General features: G+C 46.8%; 1 protein-coding gene and 1 long non-coding RNA gene across 6 annotated transcripts in view; one reads left to right on the top strand and one right to left on the bottom strand.

The window, feature by feature from the left end:
- Nucleotides 1-11,043, top strand: part of GDNF (glial cell derived neurotrophic factor) — a 28,466-nt gene extending 17,423 nt beyond the window's left edge. For 4 of the 5 annotated variants that reach the window (XM_061393690.1, XM_061393691.1, XM_061393687.1 and 1 more), the window contains exon 3: nt 7,904-11,043. In XM_061393690.1, the coding sequence (XP_061249674.1) occupies nt 7,904-8,388 (485 nt within the window). In that variant the 3' untranslated portion in view covers nt 8,389-11,043. The remainder of the gene's footprint in view (nt 1-7,903) is intronic. The other variant, XR_009731799.1, reaches the window with a different exon arrangement.
- LOC133233663 (uncharacterized) overlaps nt 1-25,041 on the bottom strand; it is a 51,748-nt gene that overhangs the window by 4,448 nt on the left and 22,259 nt on the right. Inside the window, exon 3 of the long non-coding RNA XR_009731800.1 lies at nt 88-13,819. This is a non-coding gene — a long non-coding RNA (uncharacterized LOC133233663). The remainder of the gene's footprint in view (nt 1-87; nt 13,820-25,041) is intronic.

The raw sequence follows: 25,041 nt of genomic DNA on the forward strand, positions 1-25,041 counted from the left end.
CTGGGGAGCCCCCCTCCCACCCCAGAGGGATAGGCGACCTCAGAAGGATTGCCTAGTCCAAGGTTGCAAGGCTGAGCAGGGACTGACCCCGGATGGAATCCCAGGCTCTGTCCTCTCCAACTCTGCAGTGAGACTTTGTCACTTGGCGCCAGTGTGAGTTTGAGGAGCTTCCGGAGACAGGCCTCTCTGTCTGAATCTGCCGCCGCCCTTGGCTGCCGGTTTTCCGGTTTTTACTGGGAAACTGCCAGTTCTGCCTTGGAGTGACATGCAAGACCCAGGAGCTGGGAGAGGTGCCCCTGACCCGCATGCTTTTCCCTTTTTGGAGACAATATACTGTATTCTGTGGCCCGTGGCAGCCTAACTTCAGAATTTACTTAATGCACCTCCATGCCTGCTGAACTTTTCAATGGAAAGTGTTTCTCCCTTCGTGTTCTGAATGTGATAAATGCATGCAGGGGGAGTCAGCATACCTTGCCCTCCTTCCAGAGTAAGTTGCCACAGGCTGAGAGCAGACAAGCTGCACCACATGGAATTTTTACTTAAACACAGATAGGCAGCTAGGAGCACTTGGAACCAGTCTGAGCTTTGAAACCAAACCGACTGAGTGCACTTTTATGAGCCACGTGACCTTGGGTGGATAGATATTTATCTTCTCTGAGCCTCAGTTTCCTGCTCTATAAAGTACAGATACTATGCGACCCCTGTTTTAACCTTGCAGGGATGTCATTGGGGTTCAAGTTCAGGTTGGGACCTTTCTCTTGTGACTATTAAGTACACCAAGGAAGCGATCGCTTATAATACAGGATGATGCCATTTGTAATATGAGGAATTTTAAAGGTGAGGCTCTACCATGTAGTTCTTATTTCAATATTAGTGAAAGAAAATCATATTTGTACATTATTGAAAAGTAAAAATAACATTCTAAAGAATGACATTAGTTGGGAATTCTCTTGAGAGGTTATATAAATCTTAGGCTGATCTTTTCTTTTCATACAGACGTGCATGTATGTATGTGTTGGTCTTTCCTGGATGACTCAGGGATAAAAAAATCCGCCTGCCATTTCAGGAGATACAGGAGATGCGGGTTCAGTCCCTGGGTTGGGAAGATCCCCTGGAGGAGGGCATGGCAACCCACTCCAGTATTCTTGCCTGGAGAATCCCATGGACAGAGAAGCCTGGTGGGCTACAGTCCCCAGGGTTGCAAAGAGTCAGACAGAACCGAGCACAGCATGCAGAATCACATAGAAGTGTATATGTATATACGCACATACATGCGTGTATATGTGTGCATGAGTATACACATACACAGAGAGAGAACTTCTCTTTTCCATACACTTGGTCTACAGAGCAGTTTGTACTTTACCTGGGCTTCAGGTGGGCAGTGAGTATCAGAGTATATGTCCTCCCCTGCCCAGGCAGTTTCCACTCGCCTCCTTTTGTAGACCGTCTTTCAGGGGAGGCGCCACACGTGAGGGTGGGCTGCCCAGCCCCCCAGCGCCCCCAGACGCAGCATCTTAGGCCTCGTATCCAGGGTCGAGCCCACCCCAGAACTGGGCACTGTCTGGAGCGAGGGCTCCCGGGTGCTGGTTGAAGATGCGCATCTCACCTGTGTGGCCCTGGCTCAGGCCGTAGGTCACGTCTGTGGACTCAGCGTATTAACTCTTGCCCATCCAGTACCCAGCAGCTGGGTGATTTCCAGTGAAACATAGAGGCAGGAGCCCCAGAACAAGGAACATCTGGGTCTTCTCTCCAGCACTCCTGCATCCTTGAGGCTGGCTCTGGCCTGGAAGACAGCTCCTATCCAAGAGGCCCTCTGCGGGTACCAGAGTCCTGGCCCCTCTTCTCTGGGCCCCACAGAGACCCCTCCCACTCTAGGTAAGGGGTCACATCCTCACTACTCTGTGCACAACCTTGAGCTTGTGGGCTCCCTCCGGGGCCCCTGGGCGGAAGACTGGCTGAAAAGTAGCTCAGAAACCCGGCCGGGGAGAGGAGGGCGACCATCCAATAGGAATCTAAAATGACCTCTTTGATTAAAGTATCATTAACCTGTACTCTTTTTTTTAAGAGAAATCTAACATTTAACAGAAAACTTTGTCCACTAAATGCCAGTCTAGCCAAGATAATGTTTTGAATTATGTGCTTTTTAGTTTGGCTATTACAAGGAGTACTCCTAGGTCTCACCATTGTTCCTATAAAAACTCAATTAACTTTACAAGATAGTCAGTATCCCAGGCCTTTGTTCCTGGGGTAGCATTATTGTTTTTTTCCCATAATTGAGGAAGGCTAAGTCTGGGGAGTGAATAGTTTGGTTTGTTCCCGGAGTCTGGCCCAGTACAAGGTTTCACTTGTTTAAATAACATTGTTTATGTGAAGGACACATCAAAGTTTAAATATTTTAAATAGAATAATGCCAAAATATTTAGTTGCACACTAAAAGGATGACTTAAATGCATTTGAGCATTTTGATTTTTCAAAAACTTTAGCTTTTAGATGTCCGTATTTTCCGAGATCGAGCCTCCAAGTGGGTCTGGGAAATGAGCAAGTGTTTGACCTGTTTTTTCAAAACGATGCTCCTCTTTTGTGGTTTGCAGTATTTTACTGTCAAAGTTCTTACTAACAAGGGCCATTTGTGTAGCTGACATGCTGCCAAGCCCTTTATAGGATGAAGAAAGTGATATGACATCAAGTCTTCATTTGGGGAACTAATCCAAATGCAAGCCCCTTTCTTTCCACTTTGCTCAGTGAATTCCAGGAACATGGAGGCAGCCATGGGTTTCTTGGTTCCTGCTGGGGCGTTTACTTGCCTGGGCTGTGCAAGTAAACTGGGCCTCTGCAGGATGCTAAAGATTGGCTCAGTGAGATGCATGGCTCCCAACACACCCCACAAATACCTCGTGTTGATAAATGGAGGTCTCTCTAGAAATGAACTCAGTCAGCAGCAAAAGGCCTGGGATTAGGAATTTTCCATTGGAAGAGACAGGCCTCTTTGCTCTGTGGTTTGGAAAATATCATGTTGCCCTTTTCTAGTTTCCAAAATTCATATCCATGTACAACTTTCAGCATAAATATTTATTGTTTTACTCTATTCTTCAAGAAGGAGAAGAGGATGGGGAGGGCGGAATCCCTTCAGTTTAATTAGAATTGCCTATGTCCTGAACTTGAGGCTTAAATAAATATTTCCACCTTAACAACAAGTTATGAGGGAGATGTCCCATGAAGGGAGAAGTTCTCATAGCTGCTCTCTTCAGTTTAACACCGGGAACATGGATTGACTGCTTCCCCAGTGTCCGAAAGACTTTTAATTCAAGCTTAATGATCCATTCACCACCTCACCCCAAAGCACAAATGACCAGTGCACCCACATTGCTACACACATCACCCCAAGGAAGCCAAGTAGAAATTAAGATAAAGAAAAAGGAGTTAAACATCCTCACGGTGAAAGATAAGTATGTCCCAATCATTACTGAGGATTGCTTACGCTAAAAATTCACTTGCTAATTATCTGAAATTCAAATTTAACTTGGTATTCTATATTTTACCTGGCAAGCAAAGCCAGTGGACAAAGGCATACAGTCGAAATGTCATAAAAAGGAGGGACAGTGTTTTTCTGGAACTTTGAAATTGTCGGGCAATTAATAAAACATTATAAATGCTGATTCAAATCATCATTATAACTCTAGTAAAAAGAATGTAATTTATCATGATAAATTAATGAGTCTAAACTAGTGTAAGCTGAACTTTTGAACTTGAATGTTTTCCCGTTTATGTTAAACTTTCAGTAATATTTCATCCTCATTTCTGATTAATCTTTAGTTGATTCAGTTTTAATCAACTGAATCAGTTTTAACTTCCATGTTCCCAGGTTCTTAACTTAATGATCTATTCAAGTGGTCTTAAAGAGAACCAGAGACTTCATCATGTGAATCCTTTTGTAAAACAAAGAGTCTTTTAGAAATTTGAAGGCTTTTTTTTTTTTTTGTATTTTGACTAATCACTAATTTATTGGGGCTTCTTCCCTCGTGGCTCAAATGGTAAAAAGTCTGCCTGCAATGCAGGAGACCTGAGTTCGATCCCTGGGTCAGGAAGATTCCATGGAGGAGGAAATGGTAATCCACTCCAGTATTCTTGCCTGGAGAAGCCTGGCTGAGAATCCCATGGGCAGAGGAGCCTGGCAGGCTACTGTCCATGGGGTCGCAAAGAGTTGGACACGACTGAGCAACTAACATTAACTCATTTCTGATTAATCTTTAGTTGATTGTTAATCAGTTTAGTTGATTCTTAATCAGTTTTAGCTTCCATATTCCCAGGTTCTTAACTTAATGATCTATTCAAGAGTTCTTAAAAAGAACCAGGAATCCCATCATGTGATCCTTTTGTAAAACTGTTTTTCAGAAATCTAAAGGCTTTTTCTTTTTTTGTATTTTGACTAATCACTAATTTATCAGTTAGAAGTTCAGACTTCTGTTCATGTTTTTGAAATCAAGCACACCTAGTTTTCTCTTATATAGCTTATTGTTGAAAAAAAGTCACAAATAGCACAAGCAACTCATTTGTCAAAATAAGTAGTTCATGTCTTTAATATCGAGTGATTTTTTAAAATTTTTAGGGAATTCCCTGGTGATCCAGTGATTAGGACCTGGTGCTTTTACTGCCATGGCCTTGGTTCAATCCCTGCTCTGGGAACTAAGATCCAGTAAGCCCCACAACACAGCCAAGAAATAATTTTCTTTTTAATTTTAAGAAAAGAGAAGGAAAGGAAGGGAGAAAGGGAGGGCAGAAGGAAGGAACAAAGAAAGGTGGGAAGGAAGGAAGGAAAGAAGATTCCTAAGGGACTCAGGTAGAAAATGGTTCAGAGGAAATTTTGAATCCAAATACCCTCCCACTCTCCCAGTATTCCTGGAGGAAACATTGCTCCCACGGAGCCAGAGCCTTTCGGAATCCTCGGAATGAGGTGGGCTTTAAGAGCTGACACTGTAAAGGTGCAGGGGAAGCTGGCAAGGGAGGCAGCTCTGAGACAGTTATTTGCTCTCAGGTGGGAGATGACTGTACTTCTGGGCACTGGGGCTGCCCATGTGATGGAGACTGTGTATTTTGGAGACTTTCAATTCATCACAGTGTGGCTGAACTGAAGCCCAAGTGTCCCCTTGAGAAATAAAAAGGACTCTCTAGCCTCGTAAAGTGACCTAAGTCGTTCAAAAAAAAAAACCATTGCCGGCCTCCAGGGACCAGATCCTATTGTAAGCTCCCAGGATCCATTGGTGAACAAGCCAAGCAGAGGTCCCTGCCTCCTGGGGGTGACATTCGCTCAGAGAAGACAGACAACAGATAGTCACCATGAGAAAAGTTCGACAGTGTGTTGGAGGAGGTTGAGTATTATGCTCTGCGGGGAAGAGGGCAGGAGGATCTGGATTCGGGGTTGGGAGGAACCAAATTTGAAACAGGGAGGTCAAGGTGGGGCTGGGTCGCGGTGGCTTTTGAGCAGACTTGCAGGGGATGTGAGTGTGAGTCACTGGGTTCTCTGTAGGAACAGCGTTTATGTAGAGGGAACAGCCAGCAAAAGGCCGAGTGCCTGTTCGTGTCTGATGTATGCGGTTCTCAGCCATGACAATTTTGCCCCCAGGGGACATCTGGTCATATGTGGAGACACTTCCATTTGTCACCGTTGGGATGGGGGTGGAGGCTAGTACGGGTGTCTCCTGGGTAGAGGCCAGGGGTGTAATTAAACATCCTTAAACACACCCACAACAAAGGATGTGCCAGCCCCAGTGTCAGTGGCGCTGAGGTTGAGAAACCCTGTGTTTGAGGAACAGGGAGGAGGCCAGAGGAGCTGGAAGGGAGGCAGCGAGGAGGAGGGAGGTCGAACACGAGGTCAGCGGTGACAAAGGCTGGGACTGGGGTGGAGGGTGGGGGGCGTCGGGGAGGACCTTAGGCCAGTGTGGACTTTGGAGGGCTTGGAGCAGAGGAGGGACATGAGCTGCATTCACAGTTTCAAGAGCATCTCTCTGGCTGCCAGGTGCAAGACAAACTGAAGGAGGGTAAGGGAATGCAGGGGCTCGGGTCTGGTGAGATTATCCAGGCAAGAGGTGACTGGCCAAACACCAGTGGAAGCAGCTTCGAGACCTCTGTGCACAGAACCACCCAGTGCCAGATTTTAGAGTTAGAATTACAAAATTCCATACCATCCCTGCTCTTTTCATTACTATATGTCCTATATTTTGCCCTAATATAGATAATATTATATATTAGCTATCTGTATAGACAGGTAAGAAAGAGGAATAGATATGGTTAAGTTGCCTTAGTTGAATTATATCTTACACACTAGGATACCTGATACCTGTTTTAGCAATTCATTCATAACAAAACAGTTTGACATGGGTTAGGTACAATGTAATCCTCTGCTTTACCATGGTCTTGGCAAAAAAAAAAAAGTTCACTCTTGCTAACAACTCTTTCGGGGTATTTTTTCTAAACAGTGTATAACCCTAAACATCCTAATTACCTGAAAATGGGATCATGTCCGACTCTTTGTGACCCCATGGACTGTAGCCCACCAGGTTCCTCTGTCCATGGAATGTCCCAGGCAAGAATACTGGAGTAGGTTGCCATTTCCTTCTTCAGGGATCTTCCCAACCCAGGGATCAAACCCACATCTGCCACATTGCAGGCAGATTCTTTACCATCTGAGCCACCAAGGAAGCCCTGGAAAAGTGATGAGGGGAGCATAAAAGGTCTAGTGCCTAATACATGGACGTTTGAATTACTTTCCTCTTTTAGAAATGTATTCAGTTGTCAAATAGTTTCTCTTCTCTTACCTGATCAGCTGAAGCAAATGCTTGAAATACAGCAAAAATGCCAAAAAACCTTGAAGTCATGCATTTGCCCAAAGGTCTCCAATACCCTAGAAGCATCACCTCAGTCACTGCTCCATGTGATCTTCCTAAGCATGTGTGTTGTCCTGTTTGCAGCCAAAGCCATTGGGAATCGTAGTGACAGCCTGCAGCAGAGGCAGGACCCCACCGCGCCTGTCCACAGGCAGCATTGCATTCCATGTATTGCTGTGATGCATGTAAACATCATATGATCTGACCTTGTATTTTTAAAGTCCTGCTAATCCAAAGAAGTGGTAAATTAGTCTCTTTATTAGTGAACAGTGGGCTGTTTTTCAGTCTCTTAATGTCTTTTAAGGAAGTTTTAAAACATAGTTGAATTCAGGACTTTTTCATGTGATCTATCCAAATGGTTCTTCCACTCAGCAGGGCAGAAGTGTTAAGTCAGGGTGGAGTTCAGGGAGCTGAATGTCAACTTTCACCTTGACATTCCAGGTGAAAGCAGCAGTGTCTTCCAAGAGTAATCCTTCTTTCACCCTCTAAGACAGGGTTTCTCAAAGTATGGCCCAGGGACCACCTACCTCAGAACTCCCACAGGGCTCCTTAAACTGGTGCAGGTTCCCTGGCCTCTTCCCACACTTCCCCCTAAGGGTCGGCCAGGTCCCTGTATCTTCCCCCGAGTATCCCAGCACAGTCCTGCCCACACATTTGAGAACCCCGACTGCAGGTTACCCTTATTAGAAGAAATGACCCTCCAGCAGCATCTCAACATAGACTTGTTAAAAATGGCAGACGTCATCCACGTGGAAATTCCATTTCTAAGGATTTGTTCTCCACAAGGAAGTGTGTCATCCCCCTCCCGTGTTAGTCTTGAATTTCCTTCCTGGGAATCTTGGAGGGTGCCTTTTGGCCTTTGTCCTTGGGGGTGTACAGTGGTCCCTGAAGGGGTCGTTTCACCATGGGCGGGGTGGGGGGGACCATACTGGGTCGCCTTTCAGAGAGACCGATCTTAGAGACTCGTTGAAATGGTCGTTGCTCTCGCCTCATGTGTCCATCTCTGTTTTCTTGTTGCACAGCAAATATGCCAGAGGACTACCCTGATCAGTTTGATGATGTCATGGATTTTATTCAAGCTACCATTCGAAGGCTGAAAAGGTCACCAGAGAAACAAATGGCCGTGCTTCCTCGGAGAGAGCGGCACCGGCAGGGGGCGGCCGCCAGCCCGGAGAGTGCCAGAGGGAAAGGCCGGCGCGGCCAGAGGGGCCGAAATCGCGGCTGCGTCCTCACCGCCGTGCATCTAAACGTCACTGACTTGGGTTTGGGCTACGAAACCAAGGAGGAACTCATTTTCAGGTACTGCAGCGGCTCCTGCGATGCAGCCGAAACAATGTACGACAAAATATTAAAAAACTTATCCAAAAGTAGAAGGCTGGTGAGTGACAAAGTCGGGCAGGCGTGTTGCAGACCCATCGCCTTTGATGACGACCTGTCCTTTTTAGATGATAACCTGGTTTACCATATTCTAAGAAAGCATTCCGCTAAAAGGTGTGGATGTATCTGACTCCGGCTCCAGAGACCGCTGTGTATTGCATTCCTGCTGCAGTGCAAAGAAAGGGACCAAGGTTCCCAGAAAATGTTTGCCCAGAGTGGAAGATGAGGACCAAGGAGGCGGAGGAGGAGGACGTGGAGGCAGAGGAGGAGGAAGGCAGCCATTGTGGGAGCCTGGTGGAGGGAGATCCAGCTACAGAAAACTGGACAGGAGAGAGAGAAAAGACAGCCGTCCGCCTTCTCCCGGATGGCAGCTGACGTCACCGGAAGCTCAGGGCCGGTGTCCCTGGTTGGGTGTTGCCGTCGTTTCATCTGATACAGTCCACCGCCATGGGTCCCGGGCTCAGCCGCGGATGCACTTGAAGCCAAACCAGTGTATCTCCTGTGATTTGCTTTCACATGTCTAGAGACACCAGGGAAACGGCCCTCCTGGTGTCATTCCTTGTCATTGTTTTACTGCTGAAAGCAAAGAGAGGTTTATTTTTCTGTCACTCAGTGGAGACATACCCCGGAAAGGAGGGGGAGAAAAAAAAATCAAAGATCCAGGAGAGTTAGTAACCTTTGCTCTGGAAGGTTCAGGCCTGAGGTTTACTCCAACCAGCATTTTGGGGAACGGTGGGTGATTGATTTCGAACATGGTGTGTGGGGTGGGAAGAAGTTGGCTAGGAACCAAAAAGGCTGTCCTCATGACTAAAACCAAACCTGAAGGTATTTCCATTCTGCCCTTGGAAACAGGAAACCAGTGTGGTTTTTCGGCAGCATTCTTGCAGGAGAGCGTGCGGGAAGGCCCCCATCTGCACCGGGGCAGGGAGGCTGCTGGGCTGTCGGTTTACAGAGAGACAGATGTTACATACACCCCAGCTCCGTTATGCGTGGTCACCAGTGACCAGAGAAGCTACTCGATGCAATGCATCTGTTTCAGATACAGAAATATAGAGAAGATATTTATTGAGATTTAAGTTATTGTTATTTATTACCTTTCACTAATGAGTTTCTCTTTTTTTCCCCTTATTTATTAAAGTTTCTTTTCAAAGGTGCCAAAGTATATGTGCTCACAAAATGCAAAGGAAGGTGGCAAAGGAAATTTTAATTGGGGTCAAGGGTCCATGCTTTTCAAAGTATTAAAAAGACTTTCGCTAGGCAAAAATCACTTACTTTACCTTTTTAAGAAAAGCCCTTGTGTGCTTCCACCCCTCCTCTACCCTCCAGGTCTCAGCATCTTACCTGGTTTTATATGTTAGAGAGGAACATGTCAGAAGGAACATTTCTGATGGGCCTTCCTTTTCAGGAGCAGCGTGTGGAGACCGTGGCATTTGCTCTCATTTCTACATGGTTCCCTGTCCCAGCAGACAGGCCATGTGCTCCATCCATTTCCTGCTGTGTTGAAGCTCTCACCCTCCCATCCACATGTATCTATCTGTGATATGCATAACCACATATGTCAAAGGTTAAAGTCTCTTTAGTAGGTGGTGCTGGACTCAATGTTGACCTCAAAATAACAGTTCTCTCAAGTAGCCGGGGTTCTACCCTGATAGTGGAGACTCTTCCCCTATCCTTCCATCCATCCACTGCCTTCTTGAGAAACACGTCTAGGCCCAGCATAGCCAAGGAGCGCTGCAGGCCTTCTGGAAGTGGGGTCAGCCTGGTTGCCATGCAAGCCACCAGGGGCTGCCCCCATACACCTGACTCCTCCTCAGAAGAAGGTGGTCGGGAAGGGTGGATGTGGAAGATGGGCCCTGGCCCAGCCTCGGCACACCTGCCCCACCACATGGATACTGAAAGCCTTTGACAGAGCAGGGACATAGGGTGAGAAAAACTATCTCAGCGACCAGGTCATGGATTTGTCTGGTCTCTGCCCCCATGCTCAATGCACTGGGCCCTATTTTAAGAGCTTGTGACATATCTCATAAAAGGGATTTTTATCAAAGAGGTTATCTATCACTACATCACTACCTTAGTGGCTATTAGCTCAAGTGGTACAGATTTGGCAAATAAATAGCCTACTGGCTTCCCTCAAATAATCATGTAAATTTTACAAAGTAATCAAGAAGCACCAGACATCCCCCCAAGGACCCAAGCTGCCCATCACTCTGCCCTCTCTGTTCTTTCTGCTCCCCTTGCACGACTCGGAAATAGAGGAAAAGGGCCTGCCTCTCACCCTCTCTTGGGGCCTAAGGAGGGGAACTTGCTGAGGAATGGCCTGCTCAAAATAGGGACAGGTCGAGCTGACCGGTCGTTCATGAAGTGCAATTTGATGCAGCCCCAGATCATCTGTCCAATTCAGAGAGTCCTGGCAGGTCTGGTGGCCGGCGTCCCCAGGGGTCAGCCTTAGCCCCAGCTCCCTGTGTAGACTCTCTGCCCACAGGGGCGGTAGGATTCAGCGGATGCTGACAGCTCCTTCCCAGCATCACCTACACACCATAAGCAGGTTTTCACTGAAGCAAACTGCTCTGCCAAAGCCACAAAAGGGTAAAGTTTGTGATTTTTTCTTTATTGTTGCGATTACCATCTGATCCAGTAAGGAGTGCACTTCTTTGGAAGTTCTGACTTCTCTGATCTGTCTCAGTCGTTTGTGTTATACAACCAAAGTTCTCTACAGACTTTATTTTTGTACAATATTATTTTGTAACTTTTTACAAATAAAAACTCATTTCTATTGCTCTCTCTACTTCTGTGCTATCTCACCGACCCAGGGACCACAGCTGACTCAGGCTAGAAGTCCGTCCCTTTCACCACTCAGCCACTGGTTGGTCAGTGACCTTGTCCATCAACTCTCCACAACCAATCAGTACTCAAGTGGGGAAGAACTTACAAAGTTCTTCTTTATTCATTCCACAGACTGCGACGTTGTGCCAGGCACTGTCCAAGGCACCAAGGATCCAACAGTGGCCACAACAATCTCTGCTCAACAGAGACTGAGCTCTGCTCTCTCCTTGTGGAGTTGATATTTCATTTGAGGAGGAAAGGCAATATTCCAAAAAGTATGTAGGGGGTTGAGTGTCAATAAATGAGTCATCATTTATAAAGGATACAAATAGGGTATCATAATAGAAAATAACGGGCCTGCTCTAGCGAGAGGTCACATTGAGGCAGAACTTAAGAAATAGATGGGAGTGTCCTGGCAAAACCCTGCGACAGGCAGGCGCTTGGACGGCGCCACAGCTTTGCACAATCCCGGGTGACGCCCGAGGTTCACGTGGGTTCTCCGCCCGCAAAGTAGCAGGATCCGGGGAATTGTGCAAATGGTGGCCCCGGGCTTAGTTGTTCTGGTGGCAAGAAAAACACACCGAAGAGAGGAAATGCCATGGCTCGGGGCTGGGGGAGGAGAGCACGCTTCCTCCTCGGATGACACCCTGTGCTGTGTCACCCGAGGCCTTGTGACTATTAAAAGGCGGCCTTGTACAGCGTTTCAAGCCCAAAACAAAACTGATGCTCTTAAGACTCTTCTAAGTGGCCACCAGCCTAGACTTTCCAGCGGAGCGCGTCAGTACAGTGCCGGAAACGCCCTCCCTCTCCCGGCCGGGATAGTGCCTGGTACCCACCCTGGGCACTTGGAGTCCTGCCGCCAGGGCAACGCTTAGGCCTGGGCGCTTTCTCCATGCTAAATTCTGGTCCACAGTTCGGAGAGGAATGCAAACACTTGCTCATCTCCTCTCCCTTTACCATTTCTCCAAAGTGTGTTCCCAGGATGACATTCCTTAAAAATGGAGTGGCTCTCTGATCAAATAAGTTGGGAAAACATTGAGTTATATAACATCTTTTTGAAGTTAAAAAGAGAAATGTAGGGCTTCCCTAGTGGACTCAGTGGTAGAAAACCCACCTGACAATGCAGCAGACACAGAGTTGATCCCTAGCCCCAGAAGATCCCACATGCCACTGGACAGCTAAGCTGTGCACCCCAGCTACTGAGCCTGTGCTTTAAAACCCAGAAGCCACAGCTCCTGAGCCCACGAGATACAACTACTGAAGCCCTCCTGCCCCAGAGCCTGAGCTCCACAAGAGAAGCCACTGCAATGAGAAGCCCACACACACAGCTACAGAGTAGCCCCTGCTTGCCACAACTAGAGAAAACCTGTGCAGCGATGAAGATCCAGCAGGGCCAAAAATAAATTTAAAAAGAGAAATGTAGAACCTACTAGAGCCTTTATTAAACCAATGCACATTGTGACCACCCAGGAGTAGCATGGAGTGTGCAGATTTCCCCAGATGGACCATGAAAGTGTCTATCGCTTTGTTTGCTTTCTCTTAATATCTGTTGACCATCCCTTGAAACTACCTTGGGCCATGTTGCTTGCTCCTGTAAACATGGGGATGAGCAGAGAGGGGGACTGGAGATTTGTAAAAGGCAGAAACACATGGGGAAACAGCTAGGGAGCTCCCCATGTGCACGTGTATACACACACACACACACACACACACACACGCATTCTGGACATTTGGGCATTGTGGGTTTCTTGTTCAGCATGATTAACCAGTGGTCAGCTTTGGAAGTTCCATTCAACCAAGAAAGAGAGTATGTTGAAAGCTGGGAAATTCTTAGCAGCAATGAGAAAAGCAACTTTCACGATGCTTACCACACATGCTCACCCAACTCAAGTTGTTAGAACCACCAATGCTTTGGCTGGCCCATAGTCTGGAGTGGAGGGGTGGGGGTGGATGTCCCCTCACGGTGGTCCTCAGAGGAGTATGGCTCTTGTTGGGCATCAGAGTCCCTACTGCTGAGGATGGTGTGAGAGTACAGGGTCAGAACCCTGGACACCAGGCTCAGATGGTCTCATGGGGCTTGTGCCCACCATCATCTTGGGCTGGTTTTCTCCTATGCATCTGATGCCAAAGTAACACTTTAAAAGAACCAGTCCACTCCCAATGTAAAGATGGGAAATCAGAATTCCATTAACCTAAGTCTCAAAAACAGAAAGCCCCCTCCCCTTCACACACAGGGACCCTCTTGGGCCACGGCTGACTTGCTGCCTGACCTCAGCATCACAGGGAGGAGGGAGTCCACTCCTCACACCATCCACCTTCGCTTCTCAGAGCACAGCGGCAGGGAGGGGATGAAAGTGTCAGCCACATGCCCCAAGCGTTTTCCACCAGGTAAGGAAGTGTCTGAGCCCCAAATATCTCCTTGAGACGCATCTTTGTTTAAAAAAGGTGTTACTGTAATCCCACGCAATAGTTGACTTGACTCTCATCTCCTCACACAACCTCCTGAATGAAATCAAATCCAGATGTTGCCACGTCATCCCTGAAAATAAATAGAGAGTTGGGAAAACAAGAGGAAAGCATCCACTTACTCATATGTGATCATTAATATGCTGCCACGTCCCAGCCCCGTGGCAGGTGAGGATAACGATGATGGGAGTGCAGTTGGGGTGGAGGATATGCGGTGACAGGTGCCTGAAAAGTGCCAGAACGCCTCCAAGAGCAGCAGGTGGGAAGAAAACCTGAAAAAAAAAAAAAAAGAGTCAGGGACAACTACACAGTAGGGCTCCCAGATAACTTTAATTTCAGATAAACATGCCTAATTTCTTAGTATAACTATGTCTCGTGCAGCATTTGGGGCATGTGCTATTTGGGACATGACTATTAAAATGATTACTCACTGAGGGCCTCTGACCCACAAAAGCCGTGATTCAGCTCTGAGTGCATTGCCAGCAACAACCTGTCCAGGTCCTCTACCCACAGGTTTTTTCTAGTTTTCCCCATCTTATTCAATCATTAAAGCCAATCTTGAACTATAAAATAAACAAACAAAAAACTTTCTTCTCACCCTTAAAGTTAGATTGTCTTCTCAGGATATTTGCATTTACTTCCTGTTCAAGGAAACAAACCTAAGCATGGCTGTTAACCTTCTAAGACTCACTCACTCTTCTTGAGAAGACATGAATCAGGACATGAGGGGATAAGAGAGGTAGAACGGGTCAGACAGAAGAGCAGATGGTGAGGAAGGCAAAGAGAAGACTTTAGGCCCCAGGAGATAGGAGAGCCAGCTGAGGTGGGCATGACAAACAAGATGAGGTTTTCAAATATGTGGAATAGATCCTTTTAACTTGGGGAAGTCTTTCAATTGGGACATGTAGGGGATTTTAACACACTTCTTGTACGTGGGCCTCATTCATTCAATTAATTCGTGAATATCTATCTCCTAGCAGAGGAGGATATGAGGATATAAAGATAAAGCCCTCAAGAGCATCCCAGATTAGAGGGACAGAAATAAGAATCAGTTCAGTTCAGTCGCTCAGTCGTGTCCAACTCTTTGCGACCCCATGAATCGCAGTACGCCAGGCCTCCCTGTCCATCACCAACTCCTGGAGTTCACTCAGACTCACATCTGTCTAGTCAGTGATGCCATCCAGCCATCTCAAATAAGAATATTAAAGTACAAAGTGGTGGGACTTCCCTGATGGCCCAGTGACTAAGACTCTGAGCTCCCAAAGTAGGGGACCTGGGTTTGACCCCTGGTCAGGGAACTAGATCCCACAAGCTACAACTAAGACCCAGCACAGCCAAATAAATAAGTAAACAAATATCTTTTAAAAAATACCAAATGATGAGGGCAGTGATGAAGAGACACAGTGTATTATGGGAGCTTAGAGGAATAGTAAACCCAGCTGAGGCTGTGGGGTGGATAAAGGTATCAAGGATGGTGTTCTGGAGGTGGATGCCTGACAGATGGTTAAAAGAGAGAAGGAATTTCCCAGACTGGAGTTGAAGGCAGCAGGAACTTGAGAGCTAAGCCAGGACTAAGACGGCCTGGTGTGCTGTTGGCTTGAAAAGGTGGAGCTTTGGAGTCTGAGTGGCTTGGGCAGCAGGGAGCAGAGAGGGTGGGTGTGTGAGGGGGGTGGGGTGGGGTCAGGAGCTCACACTCTGCGACTCCAGCTCTGTATCCATCCCTGAGGAAAGGGTCACTTTTGATCTTCGCAGCCGACCTCTCCCTCTCAGACCCTCTGTCCCCTACCCCCAGTCCCTCTGCTGTCCCATCCTCTCAAAGCCTGGTCTGCACTGCTTTCCTTCTCCCATGAAAAGCCTCTCGTACACCAGAGGACTGAAAAGGCTCCCAGATCAGCCTTTCCCCAACCATCTAGTTAACATTAGGGAAGCATTCAGGGAGGAAAGGGTTTCTTGATTTTAAAAACTGGCGAAATGCTGAAAATTTTGATTCCATCTCAGGAAGAGACAGTACATGTTACGTATCAATCAAGGCCTGTTCACTGTTGTTTAACTCAGCACCTCACCATCTTATTTGACCAAGGAGCACACGCTGACATCTAATATAAGTGTGTTGTCGGACACAACTTGGGAAATGGTATCATAGAATCAAAGGAATGAATCTCTAATGGAAGAACTGCAGACACCAGAAGTAAGTTATTTCTGACCAAGGGGATCGCTCCACCCCACCACTAGAATGCCACCATGCTTGGCCTGAAAGACCAGAGAAATAACCACCCCCTTTTTTTTTTTAACATGCATTACTGGTCCAGTGAGCAACCAAACTCAGCTATGTTCTCTGCGCTTGAGCAGAGGTGATTAACCCTCCTCCCTGTCATCATTCTCCACTGTCTCTACCCCAACCCTGCCATCATTCACAACATCTGGACTGGAAGACACACCAAGGGTTCTAATCCATGCTACACACACAGATAAATGAGTTCTCGTGCTGTTCATTCATGCTGTTGACCAAATACAGACAGACCCCTTCCATTCCTGGCTATGTGATTAGATCCCACAGCTGGCTTCTCTTGTGTGTGACTGAGGCCAGTGACTGGCCAGAGAGTGTGACCAAAGGTGACATGGGCTTCTTGTGAACCAACATTTAATGGCCCTTGTGACATTCTTGATCGTCTCTTTCATTTTCTAGAGGACAGCAACCAGGAACAGTTAAAGTGGCTGTTCTGTCAACTTGGAGTGACTCTGATGAACAAGGCCGCTCTGCCAACCCACAACAGACATGGCCTGATGGTTGAGAACTAGCCTTGTGTTATGGGAGCCACTGAAATGTGGAGATTATCTGTTACTGAAGCATGCCTGCACCTATTCTGACAGATACATGCCTCTGTTATGATGAGGCAGGTTATGGGTCATGAAGAGAAAGGGAGCCATCAGCAGAGGACAGCAGGGAAGCAGCAGAAAGGCTCAAAGGGAAGGGTAGGAAATTCAGTTGAGGAGGTAACCAGTTGAGGAGGAAATTCAGTTATGCTCTGAGTCAGAGCACAGAGTCCCTGGGGCCACCACAGGGATGTGGGATTTTATTCTTACTCAGGCAGAAAGCCACAAGAAGGGTTTAAAAAGAGGGGTGACAAGATCTGGTTTGTAATGTTAAAGAACGATTGTTCTAGCTGCTTTGCTGAGTTGCAGACTGTGAACTCTTGGGCTCCAAAGTCAGTGTAGATGGTGACTGCAGCCATGAAATTAAAAGACACTTGCTGTTTGGAAGAAAAGCTATGACAAAACTAGACAGCGTAATAAAAAGCAGAGACGTTATTTTGCTGACAAAGGTCCATCTAGTCAAAGCTATGGTTTTTCCAGTAGTCATGTATGGATGTGAGAGTTGGACCATAAAAAAAGCTGAGAGCCAAAGAATTGATGCTTTTGAACTGTGGTGTTGGAGAAGACTCTTGAGAGTCCCTTGGACTGCAAAGAGATCAAACCAGTCCATCCTAAAGGAAATCAGTTCTGGATATTCACTGTAAGGAATAAGCTCCAATACTTTGGCCACCTGATGCAAAGAACTGACTCATTGGAAAAGACCCTGATGCTGGGAAAGATGGAAGGCAGGAGGAGAAGGGGAGGACAGAGGATGAGATGGCTGGATGGCATCACCAACTCAATGGACATGAGTTTGAGTAAACTCCGGGAGTTGGTGATGGACAGGGAGGCCTGGCGTGCTGCAGTCCATGGGGTCACAAAGAGTCGGACATGACTGAGCGACTGGACTGAACTGAACTGAAACTGTGGAAGCCAGGAGACCAGCCAGGCTGATGCAGGAATCGAGGCGAGAAACGATGGTGACTTGGGTGAGGGTTAGTGATTGCGGTACTGATGGGACTTGCTCAAGCCTGGGCAAGTGGGGAGAACGCGAGGGCAGGAGGAGAGAGGGTGTGAACAGGATGGCTCCCAGTCTGAGTCCAAAGCAGAGGCATCACTAAGAGGGCCGAGCTGTCTGCAGCTTGTGTGGGGTCAGGTCGGAGTCTCAGGCTGGACTTTTTCTGCTTGGAAGGTCACCCAATAAGAAGAAGGATGCTGGTCCTCACTCCGGGGAGGCAGAAGCCAGAGCTGGGGCAGGGCTCCGAGGGCGCCTGCCAGGCCCCGAGGTCTGGAATGCCATTAAACGTGTGCGTGCCAGGCCGGCTGGCTCACGTTCAGGATGAATCTGCCACTGCTCCCTCTGACAATGTTTGGCATGAAATAAAAAGTATGGCTTTCAAATGATACGACAAGGAAGATTCTTGAGCAAATATGGCCAAAGGCTCTGGGCAGCATGTTCTCAGAGGCTGGGATTCCACCCGCCTCCAGCCTTCTTTTTAACGTCTGATCCTCCCCAACCCTGCCCTGAAGTTCAGCCAGCCAGTCTCATTGGCCTCCTCACCTGCTGCCCAGCCCTGCCCTCTCCAACTCTGCTCACTGCTGCCAAATACATCTTAATCACCTAGCTCCTCTACTCAGAATCCTGCTCTGTTTTCATGCTGCCAGTCAAATCCTCAGACTGCCAATCAAAAGCTTTTCAATTTGTTTTAAACTAATCTTTTCTCTAGGTTGGTTTTTTTTTTCGGTCCCCTGAATCTTCCTTTTAAGCCTAACCTTTACCCTTCAGTCACTATGGATGACCCATAGAACCTCAAAATCTCAAAATACACACTGAGATGTTTACACTTTCCACAGTTGGACCTCACCCAAGCCTTTCCCTCTGCCAGGAATAATAAAGTCCCTCATCTCCTCAATGCTCCAGTTTCCCCCCAGCTGGTATTCATCACTCACTTCACCGCAGTCCAACAGCCAAGCTCTTCCTGGGTGGATCAGGCTGATCACATGGGCCCTTTTCATGTGGATATTAGTGCACTGATCTTGTGTTTTGTGCTAGGTTGAGGGCTCCTAGAGTGCAAGGCACACATCTGGCTCGTCTTTGAATCCTGCAGAGCCCCAAGCATCTGTCCTCATGGGTAGTAGGTACTTAAAAAGTATCTATTTGTCAGGACTTTGAGTTACAAGTAGAAGAAACTCAACTCAAGCTGTCTTATACAATGAAAGGGAACGGACTGGCTCATGAAACTGAAAAGTCCTGGGATGGACCTCGCTTCAGAAAACTAGATCCAGGTGATCAACTGACATTACAAGGAACAGGTCCCTTTCACTCTTCCCACTTCACCATCTCTCACTGTGTCGGCCGTATTCTCAAGTCTGTTTTCCCCACACACGGTGGCAAAGATGTCCAGTGAAGCTTCAGGCTTCCGCCCCACTCTCTTAAATACCCAGTAATAATGCCACCAAGATTTTGGAAGAGATTCTGATTAGCCGACTAGAACCAGATGCCAATTTCTCAGTCGTTTACTACAGCCAGTGTGTGTGTGTGCTAAGTTCCTTCAGTCGTGTCCAACTCTTTGCAACCCTGTGGACTGTAGCCTGCCAGGCTTCTCTGTCCATGGGATTCTCCAGGCAAGAACATTGGAATAGGTTGCCATGCCCCCCTCCAGGGGAATCTTCCTGACCCAGGGATCGAACCCAAATCTCTTAAGTCTCCTGCAGTGGCAGGCAGGTTCTTTACCACTGAAACCCTACTATGGTGAAAGGGATGGCTAACTCTGTCCAGGCCTGGGGCATGTGCACACCTCCGACGCCAGCAGGTGGGCCAGCTCCATGAAACCACATGGACTAAGAACACAGGAGGGGAGATTCTGCAAAAAAAAAGTTGGATGCTGTGACCTAAAGAGAGGGATGTGAGCCACTGAGCAGGCACAAGCAGCAGATGTCCATGACAGCAGCATTTTCTGCAGTGGCACATTCCAGGAAAACAGTTTGGCATCTCATTTTTCACATTGATTTAGACAACCATCTGCTCAAAAAAAATCAATGGTCCTATCTTGGCTTACTCATTTGGGCAAAACAGCCAGTTCACGTAATAATTCAAACAGAACAGCAGGGAGTAGGGGACACCAGTTAGGGCATAACTGGGAGAAATATGAAGATTGGTAGTTGATTTATTTTATGAAAAAATTGAAAGAAATATTAGATGGATGGATGCATGCATGAAAGACTGTTTTATTTATTTGATTGTGCCACCCTGTTATAATGAACAGCTTTAAAAAGACAATTCAAAGAAAGTCTATTTAATAGAAAACCCTACTGGAATGATTTAAACAGGGACTTATCTCACACAACTGAGTGTTTATGAATATACACACAGTGGGTGCCACAGTGATACATTTTGAAGGCAGATCCACCAATGGATGTAAAATCAGTGGGCATATATTTGAGGAGAAAGTGGTATTTGCATAATTTCAAAATATCTCTCCCAAGATAGTTATTACTTGTAAAGGGGAAAATGGCAACTTTATAGTAGAGAAACTCAGCAGAAGCCAGCTTAACCAGGTAAGGAAGGCTAAGATCATCAGCAACAAGATATATTAATATCAAGTCCATGAATGATGCACTGAGAATGGCACAAAATCACTCGTGTGTAATTTTTACCAAAAATGCAAAACCTCAGTCTAGCCTTGAGAAAGTATCAAACTCAAACTGAAGGATATTCCACAACATAGCTGACCAGCACTATTCAAAAGCGTCAAGCATGGGAGGGAGGAACAAGGAAAGAGAAGATTTATTCCCAGGTTGGAAGAGACTAAGGAGACATGACTACTAAAACAGGGTGAGACCACAGAATGGATCCTGGAATAGGAAAAGAACATTAGTAGGAAAACTTCAGAAATCTCCCTTAGTAAGATCTGTAGTTTCATTAATAGCATTGTACCAAGGTTAATTTCCTGGTTTTGCTCACTGTGTGTGGTTGTGGAAGATGTTAGTATTAGCAGAAGCTGAGTGAAAGGTGTATGGGAGCTCTCCTCTTATTATTTTGACAACTTTTTTATCTAAAATTATTTCAAAATTTAAAGTGAAAAAGAGAATCATCCAGCTGTTTCTTTGTAAGCAAGTAAAACTGCTGACACTTCAGTGCAAAGGTCCCTAGGATTTGGTGCCCACATCATAGGTATAGACAAATGATCTGCGTTTGGATAAGGGAAGGAGCAGTGTGGCCTTGATACTTTTGATGTGTCTAGGAAGGGCTTCAAACAAATCATGTAGCTACAATTAGGTCTTGAAAGCATGACCCAAGGGGTAAAAGGACTTCCATAGGTGACCCCCTAAACAGCTAAGATACTGAAGTGTGAATGAACAAATCTGGTATGTTCTGAAGGCTGCCCAACTCATGTCCTGGCGAAGAAAGGGACAGTGGGTCCTCACATGGTGAGGCATCTGGAATGTCAGGCTTGATACGGAAGGGGGGTGGACACGGGATAGATTGTGGGACATAGACAATTGAGGAAATAAAGGCAGCGTCTCGGGAGAAATCACTTATGGAAGAATAAGTCCTGGACAAATTTCTGTGGGCAAAAATAAGAATGCTGTCTGAAAGTTAAGGCCATAAGCACACACATTACGAGAGAGCTTTTTAAGGGCCCCAGCTGATTTAGATCAGGATATCCTGGAGTGAATATTATTGGAGGAGCAATCAGTGATGTGGTGTCAAGTAAGAAGCTGTGCGTCTCTCAGTCTACGTCAACCAGACCTCCTCCAACGTCAGTGTACAAACAAAGCACCCCGGGACTTTGTTAAAATGCAGATTCCGATTCAGCAGGTCTGGGATAGTTTAGCAAGTTCCCAGGTGATGCCGCTGATGCTGGTCCTCAAACCGTGCCTTGAGTAGCAACAACATAGACCATGGCGGATATTCACAGTGGAGAGACCCAGTGAAGACAGTAGTTTAAGAATATTGATCCGGGAATACTCTCAACAAGCCTGGGCCAGTTCTGACTACTTTCCTGGCCTTGGTGGAAGGGTGAATAGTTGCAAGCAGAGTTAATGCTGAAAGCTGAAATTTTTGTATGAAAAGCACTATCAGGCAAGTAACACTGGCTTAAAGAGCAGTTTAATTCCTGCGAGGCGGAATTAGAAACCCCAGAACTGAAGCTACAGTGCATCTGTAATGCTGACTGTTACAGCCAGCCCACTAAGCACATGCTTTGTGTAGACAGATTATATGGTGCAGGGTGATGGTTACTTTTACCACCATGTCCCTTCACCTGCAGAGTATCTGGCACCAAGCAGGTGTAATAAACATGTGCTGAGAGAAGAAGTTAGAGAAGTGAATAAAAGAGAAGGCTGGAGAGATGGACAGGGTGCAGGGCCAGAGGAACTTCACCTGCTTTGGTGATGAGTTTGGACTTCATCTTGCAGGTGACCCAAAGCCTTGAGGGTCACATCAAAATTACATTTGCGCTGCAGAAAGATTCCTGCAGCAACAGTGTGGAGCGTGGCTTGGAGGAGATACTTAGAGAAGCCAGGGAGACCAGTTTGGAGGCAACTGCAACAGCCCAGGAGCAAGACGTAGCTGAAGGTCTGAACCAAGACAGTCATAGCTGGGGTGGGAAGGAGAGGAGGAAACCAGTGTGATGAACAGAAAGAAGAAATAATGTGGCAGCAGGTTAGACATGAGGGCAGAGGGAGAAGCTGGGGTTGTGACTATTCCCAGGCTTATGTTTGGATGATGGGATCGATGGAGTCACCGGTGGGCACAGCAGGTGCCCTTGCTTGGTGACCAGTTCTCCACATTGGATGTGGTGCCCTTAGGCTGCCTGTGGGACTTGAAGGTGAAGATGGACAGTAGAGCCTGAGGATGAAGAGTTAAGGGTCACCAGCACCCACGTGATCACTGACGGCCTGGAGGCGGGGATGAGAGCCCAGGGTTGTGGGCAAAAGCAGAACAGGGACCTGGAGCCAGACACAGTGACGACGCTGGGAATCATGTTGACCCACCATCACAATTGTGTCCCCAGTCCACTTGGACACTTACTACTAGGTTCCTTATGCTCGACAATTTAACTAAGCTAAGCTAGACAGTATAGTCCAAGACCACCTTCCTTTCCCACCCACACACATAGTAACAACCTCACTTGCTTTCTTTTCCTTAACCAAAGAAGATATTTCCAGGCATATGTATGTGCATGCCTCAATTTCCTTGCCATCCTGAATATCTCATTTATGAACTTGGATTCATCATTTTCCATCTTTGAAAAATATATGACTGTATGACTCTGTGAAGGAGAGAAAGCTTTGTCTTCTCTTTAGAAAAAGAAGCTGTGCCCTTCAAAATGGGGTTTGGTGGCAATGGTGGCACAGGAGACTTGGTGTGGGGACTCGGGCCCTGGGGCCCTGCGGTGGGGGCAGACTCAGATGTTCTCTGCCCCCTCTTTAGACAAGGAGTCCCACCCAGAGAGAACGAGCTCGCTATGCCAGGGTAGGATTCCGGACCTTTGCCACAGTGATTTTGCACTGGCAATTATTCCAGCTTCTGCTTTCATCGCAGTCTTGGGGCCTTGGGGAGGATGGGTCTGCCCTTGGACTTCTCCTTGATCTGTGGACAAGTGACAGCCTGTGGGCTGAAGCACAGCCCAGGGACATGGTAAATTCCCAGGGCCGTCATTTCTCCAGAAGCGGACCACCCTCCCCAGGAATGACCTGATCTCTCTTTTTTTTTTTTAAACTGGATTTCTACTTTGATCATCTGCCACCTCTTTCCACAACCCCGCCTCCTCGCTCCTGAGTCTGCCATGAAATTTTAATTTAAATGTCGATAATGAAATTCTCAATTTAGATTTTGTAGTTTCACCATTAGGGATGCTGTTTTAACTTCTAGACTGCCAAGAAAGGTACTCGTAAATCAGCAGTGTTCACAGCTCGGTCAAGTAGATTTCCTTAAAGCGTGGTTTCTGGATGCATTTTGTGAAGTTGCAGCTTAGGAAAACAAAAGCTCACAAATGGCTCTAAGAAATGGAACCATTTTCAGATTGGCAGTCAGATGAATTTATAAACGTTTTCTCCCATTCCTTTTTTTAACTTCCCCACTCCAAATGCAGAGATAGGAAACATAATTTGGGCAGAAATGTGTTGATTCTTTTGGGGTGAAGGGGGCATCTCGGACACTGTCTACCCCCAACAAGTGAGTCCCCCAACTCCACCCCCACTCACTGCAAGCAAGGCACGGAAGCAGCAGTCAGGACACACGGAGACTGATGAAATCAGGAGGCAGCCGAAGAGACTGCGGCTAAAATACAGTCTGCATCAGCTGCAAACCTCCCCTTTCAACCACACCTCAGGGTTCATGGTGCCCTCCTGAGAACTCCTTACACCTCTCTGACCCAAAGGCTGACCTTTTCTGACATTTTTTTCTCAACTCTGTTGCTGCAGGCTGCCAGGGTGTTAGGATAAATAGTGCTTAAGCAGTGCCTTCTGTTTTCTCTGTGTCTTTTAAGCACTATCTCATTTAATCCTGAACAATGCTAGAGAGAGGCAACAAGTACCTATGTTTTACAGCTGGACACCTAAGGCTCAGAGCGGCTCCTGATGAGCTGGTTAGGGTCCCCAGCTGTGAGTAGCAGAGCGAGGGCTTAGCCCTGACTTCTTAGCACCTACACCCACCCCATCACCTCCTCTGACTTTATCCTGTGTCACCTGACAGAGGGAAGCCTGAGTCACAGACATCACAGCCATTAAGTGAGCAAGGAAGAGAATGAAACAGAACTTCTCTCTGCTCCCATCTGAGACTCTGGCTGATGCATTTCTTACCAGAAATGGAGTTGCCCAAGTATTTGTTTGGGGGCTTCCCAGGTGGCGCTAGTGGTAAAGAATCTGCCTGCCAATGCAGCAGATGCAAGAGATGCGGGTTCAATCCCTGGGTCAGGAAGATTCCCTGGAGGAGGGCATGGCAACCTAGTTCAGTATTCTTGCCTTGAAAATTCTGTTGACAGAGGAGCCTGGTAGGCTACAGTCCATGGGGTTGCAGAGTCAGACACAACTGAGCACCTAAGCACACACACAAGTATTTATTTGTAAGAAAAACAGAGCAATGTGGTGGGAAAAAACATGCACCCTAGAACCTGAAGCTCGGGGACTCAGGCTTTTGCACTTGTAAGTTGGGTTGACCTTGGATGTGGGCATAAGTCACCAGACACCCTGTTCTTATTTCCTCGTCTGTATAACGAGGATGAACGATTGCCCTACCTTCTTCTCAAGGCTGCTATAAAGATCAATAGAGCAACAGTAATGAAATAGAAAATGCTCTACAAACTGTGTATAAATATGTTTTCTATGTGTGTGTTAATGCCTGAGAAAAGAATATTTTAGGGTCACTGAATCCATTCCTTGGCTCTACTCTTGAGCATAACTTTCAATTTCTCTTGGCCTCAGTTTCCCCATCTTTAAAATGTGGCCAAGGGGTTCCCTGAACCCTAAGTGTCTTTCTAGCTGTAACACTCAGCAGCCTAGTGACTCTCTTCTAACTCCTACCGTGCTTTCCACCCAGCCCTCGGTGGCCAGGAAAACCTAGAGATGGGGTTCCTTCACACAGAGCCTTCTATCCTCAACCAAGAGGAGGCTGGAGATTAACTAGCAAAGGTGA

The sequence above is a fragment of the Bos javanicus genome, chromosome 20 (assembly GCF_032452875.1).
Source record: "Bos javanicus breed banteng chromosome 20, ARS-OSU_banteng_1.0, whole genome shotgun sequence".
Classification (NCBI taxonomy): Eukaryota; Metazoa; Chordata; class Mammalia; order Artiodactyla; family Bovidae; genus Bos; species Bos javanicus.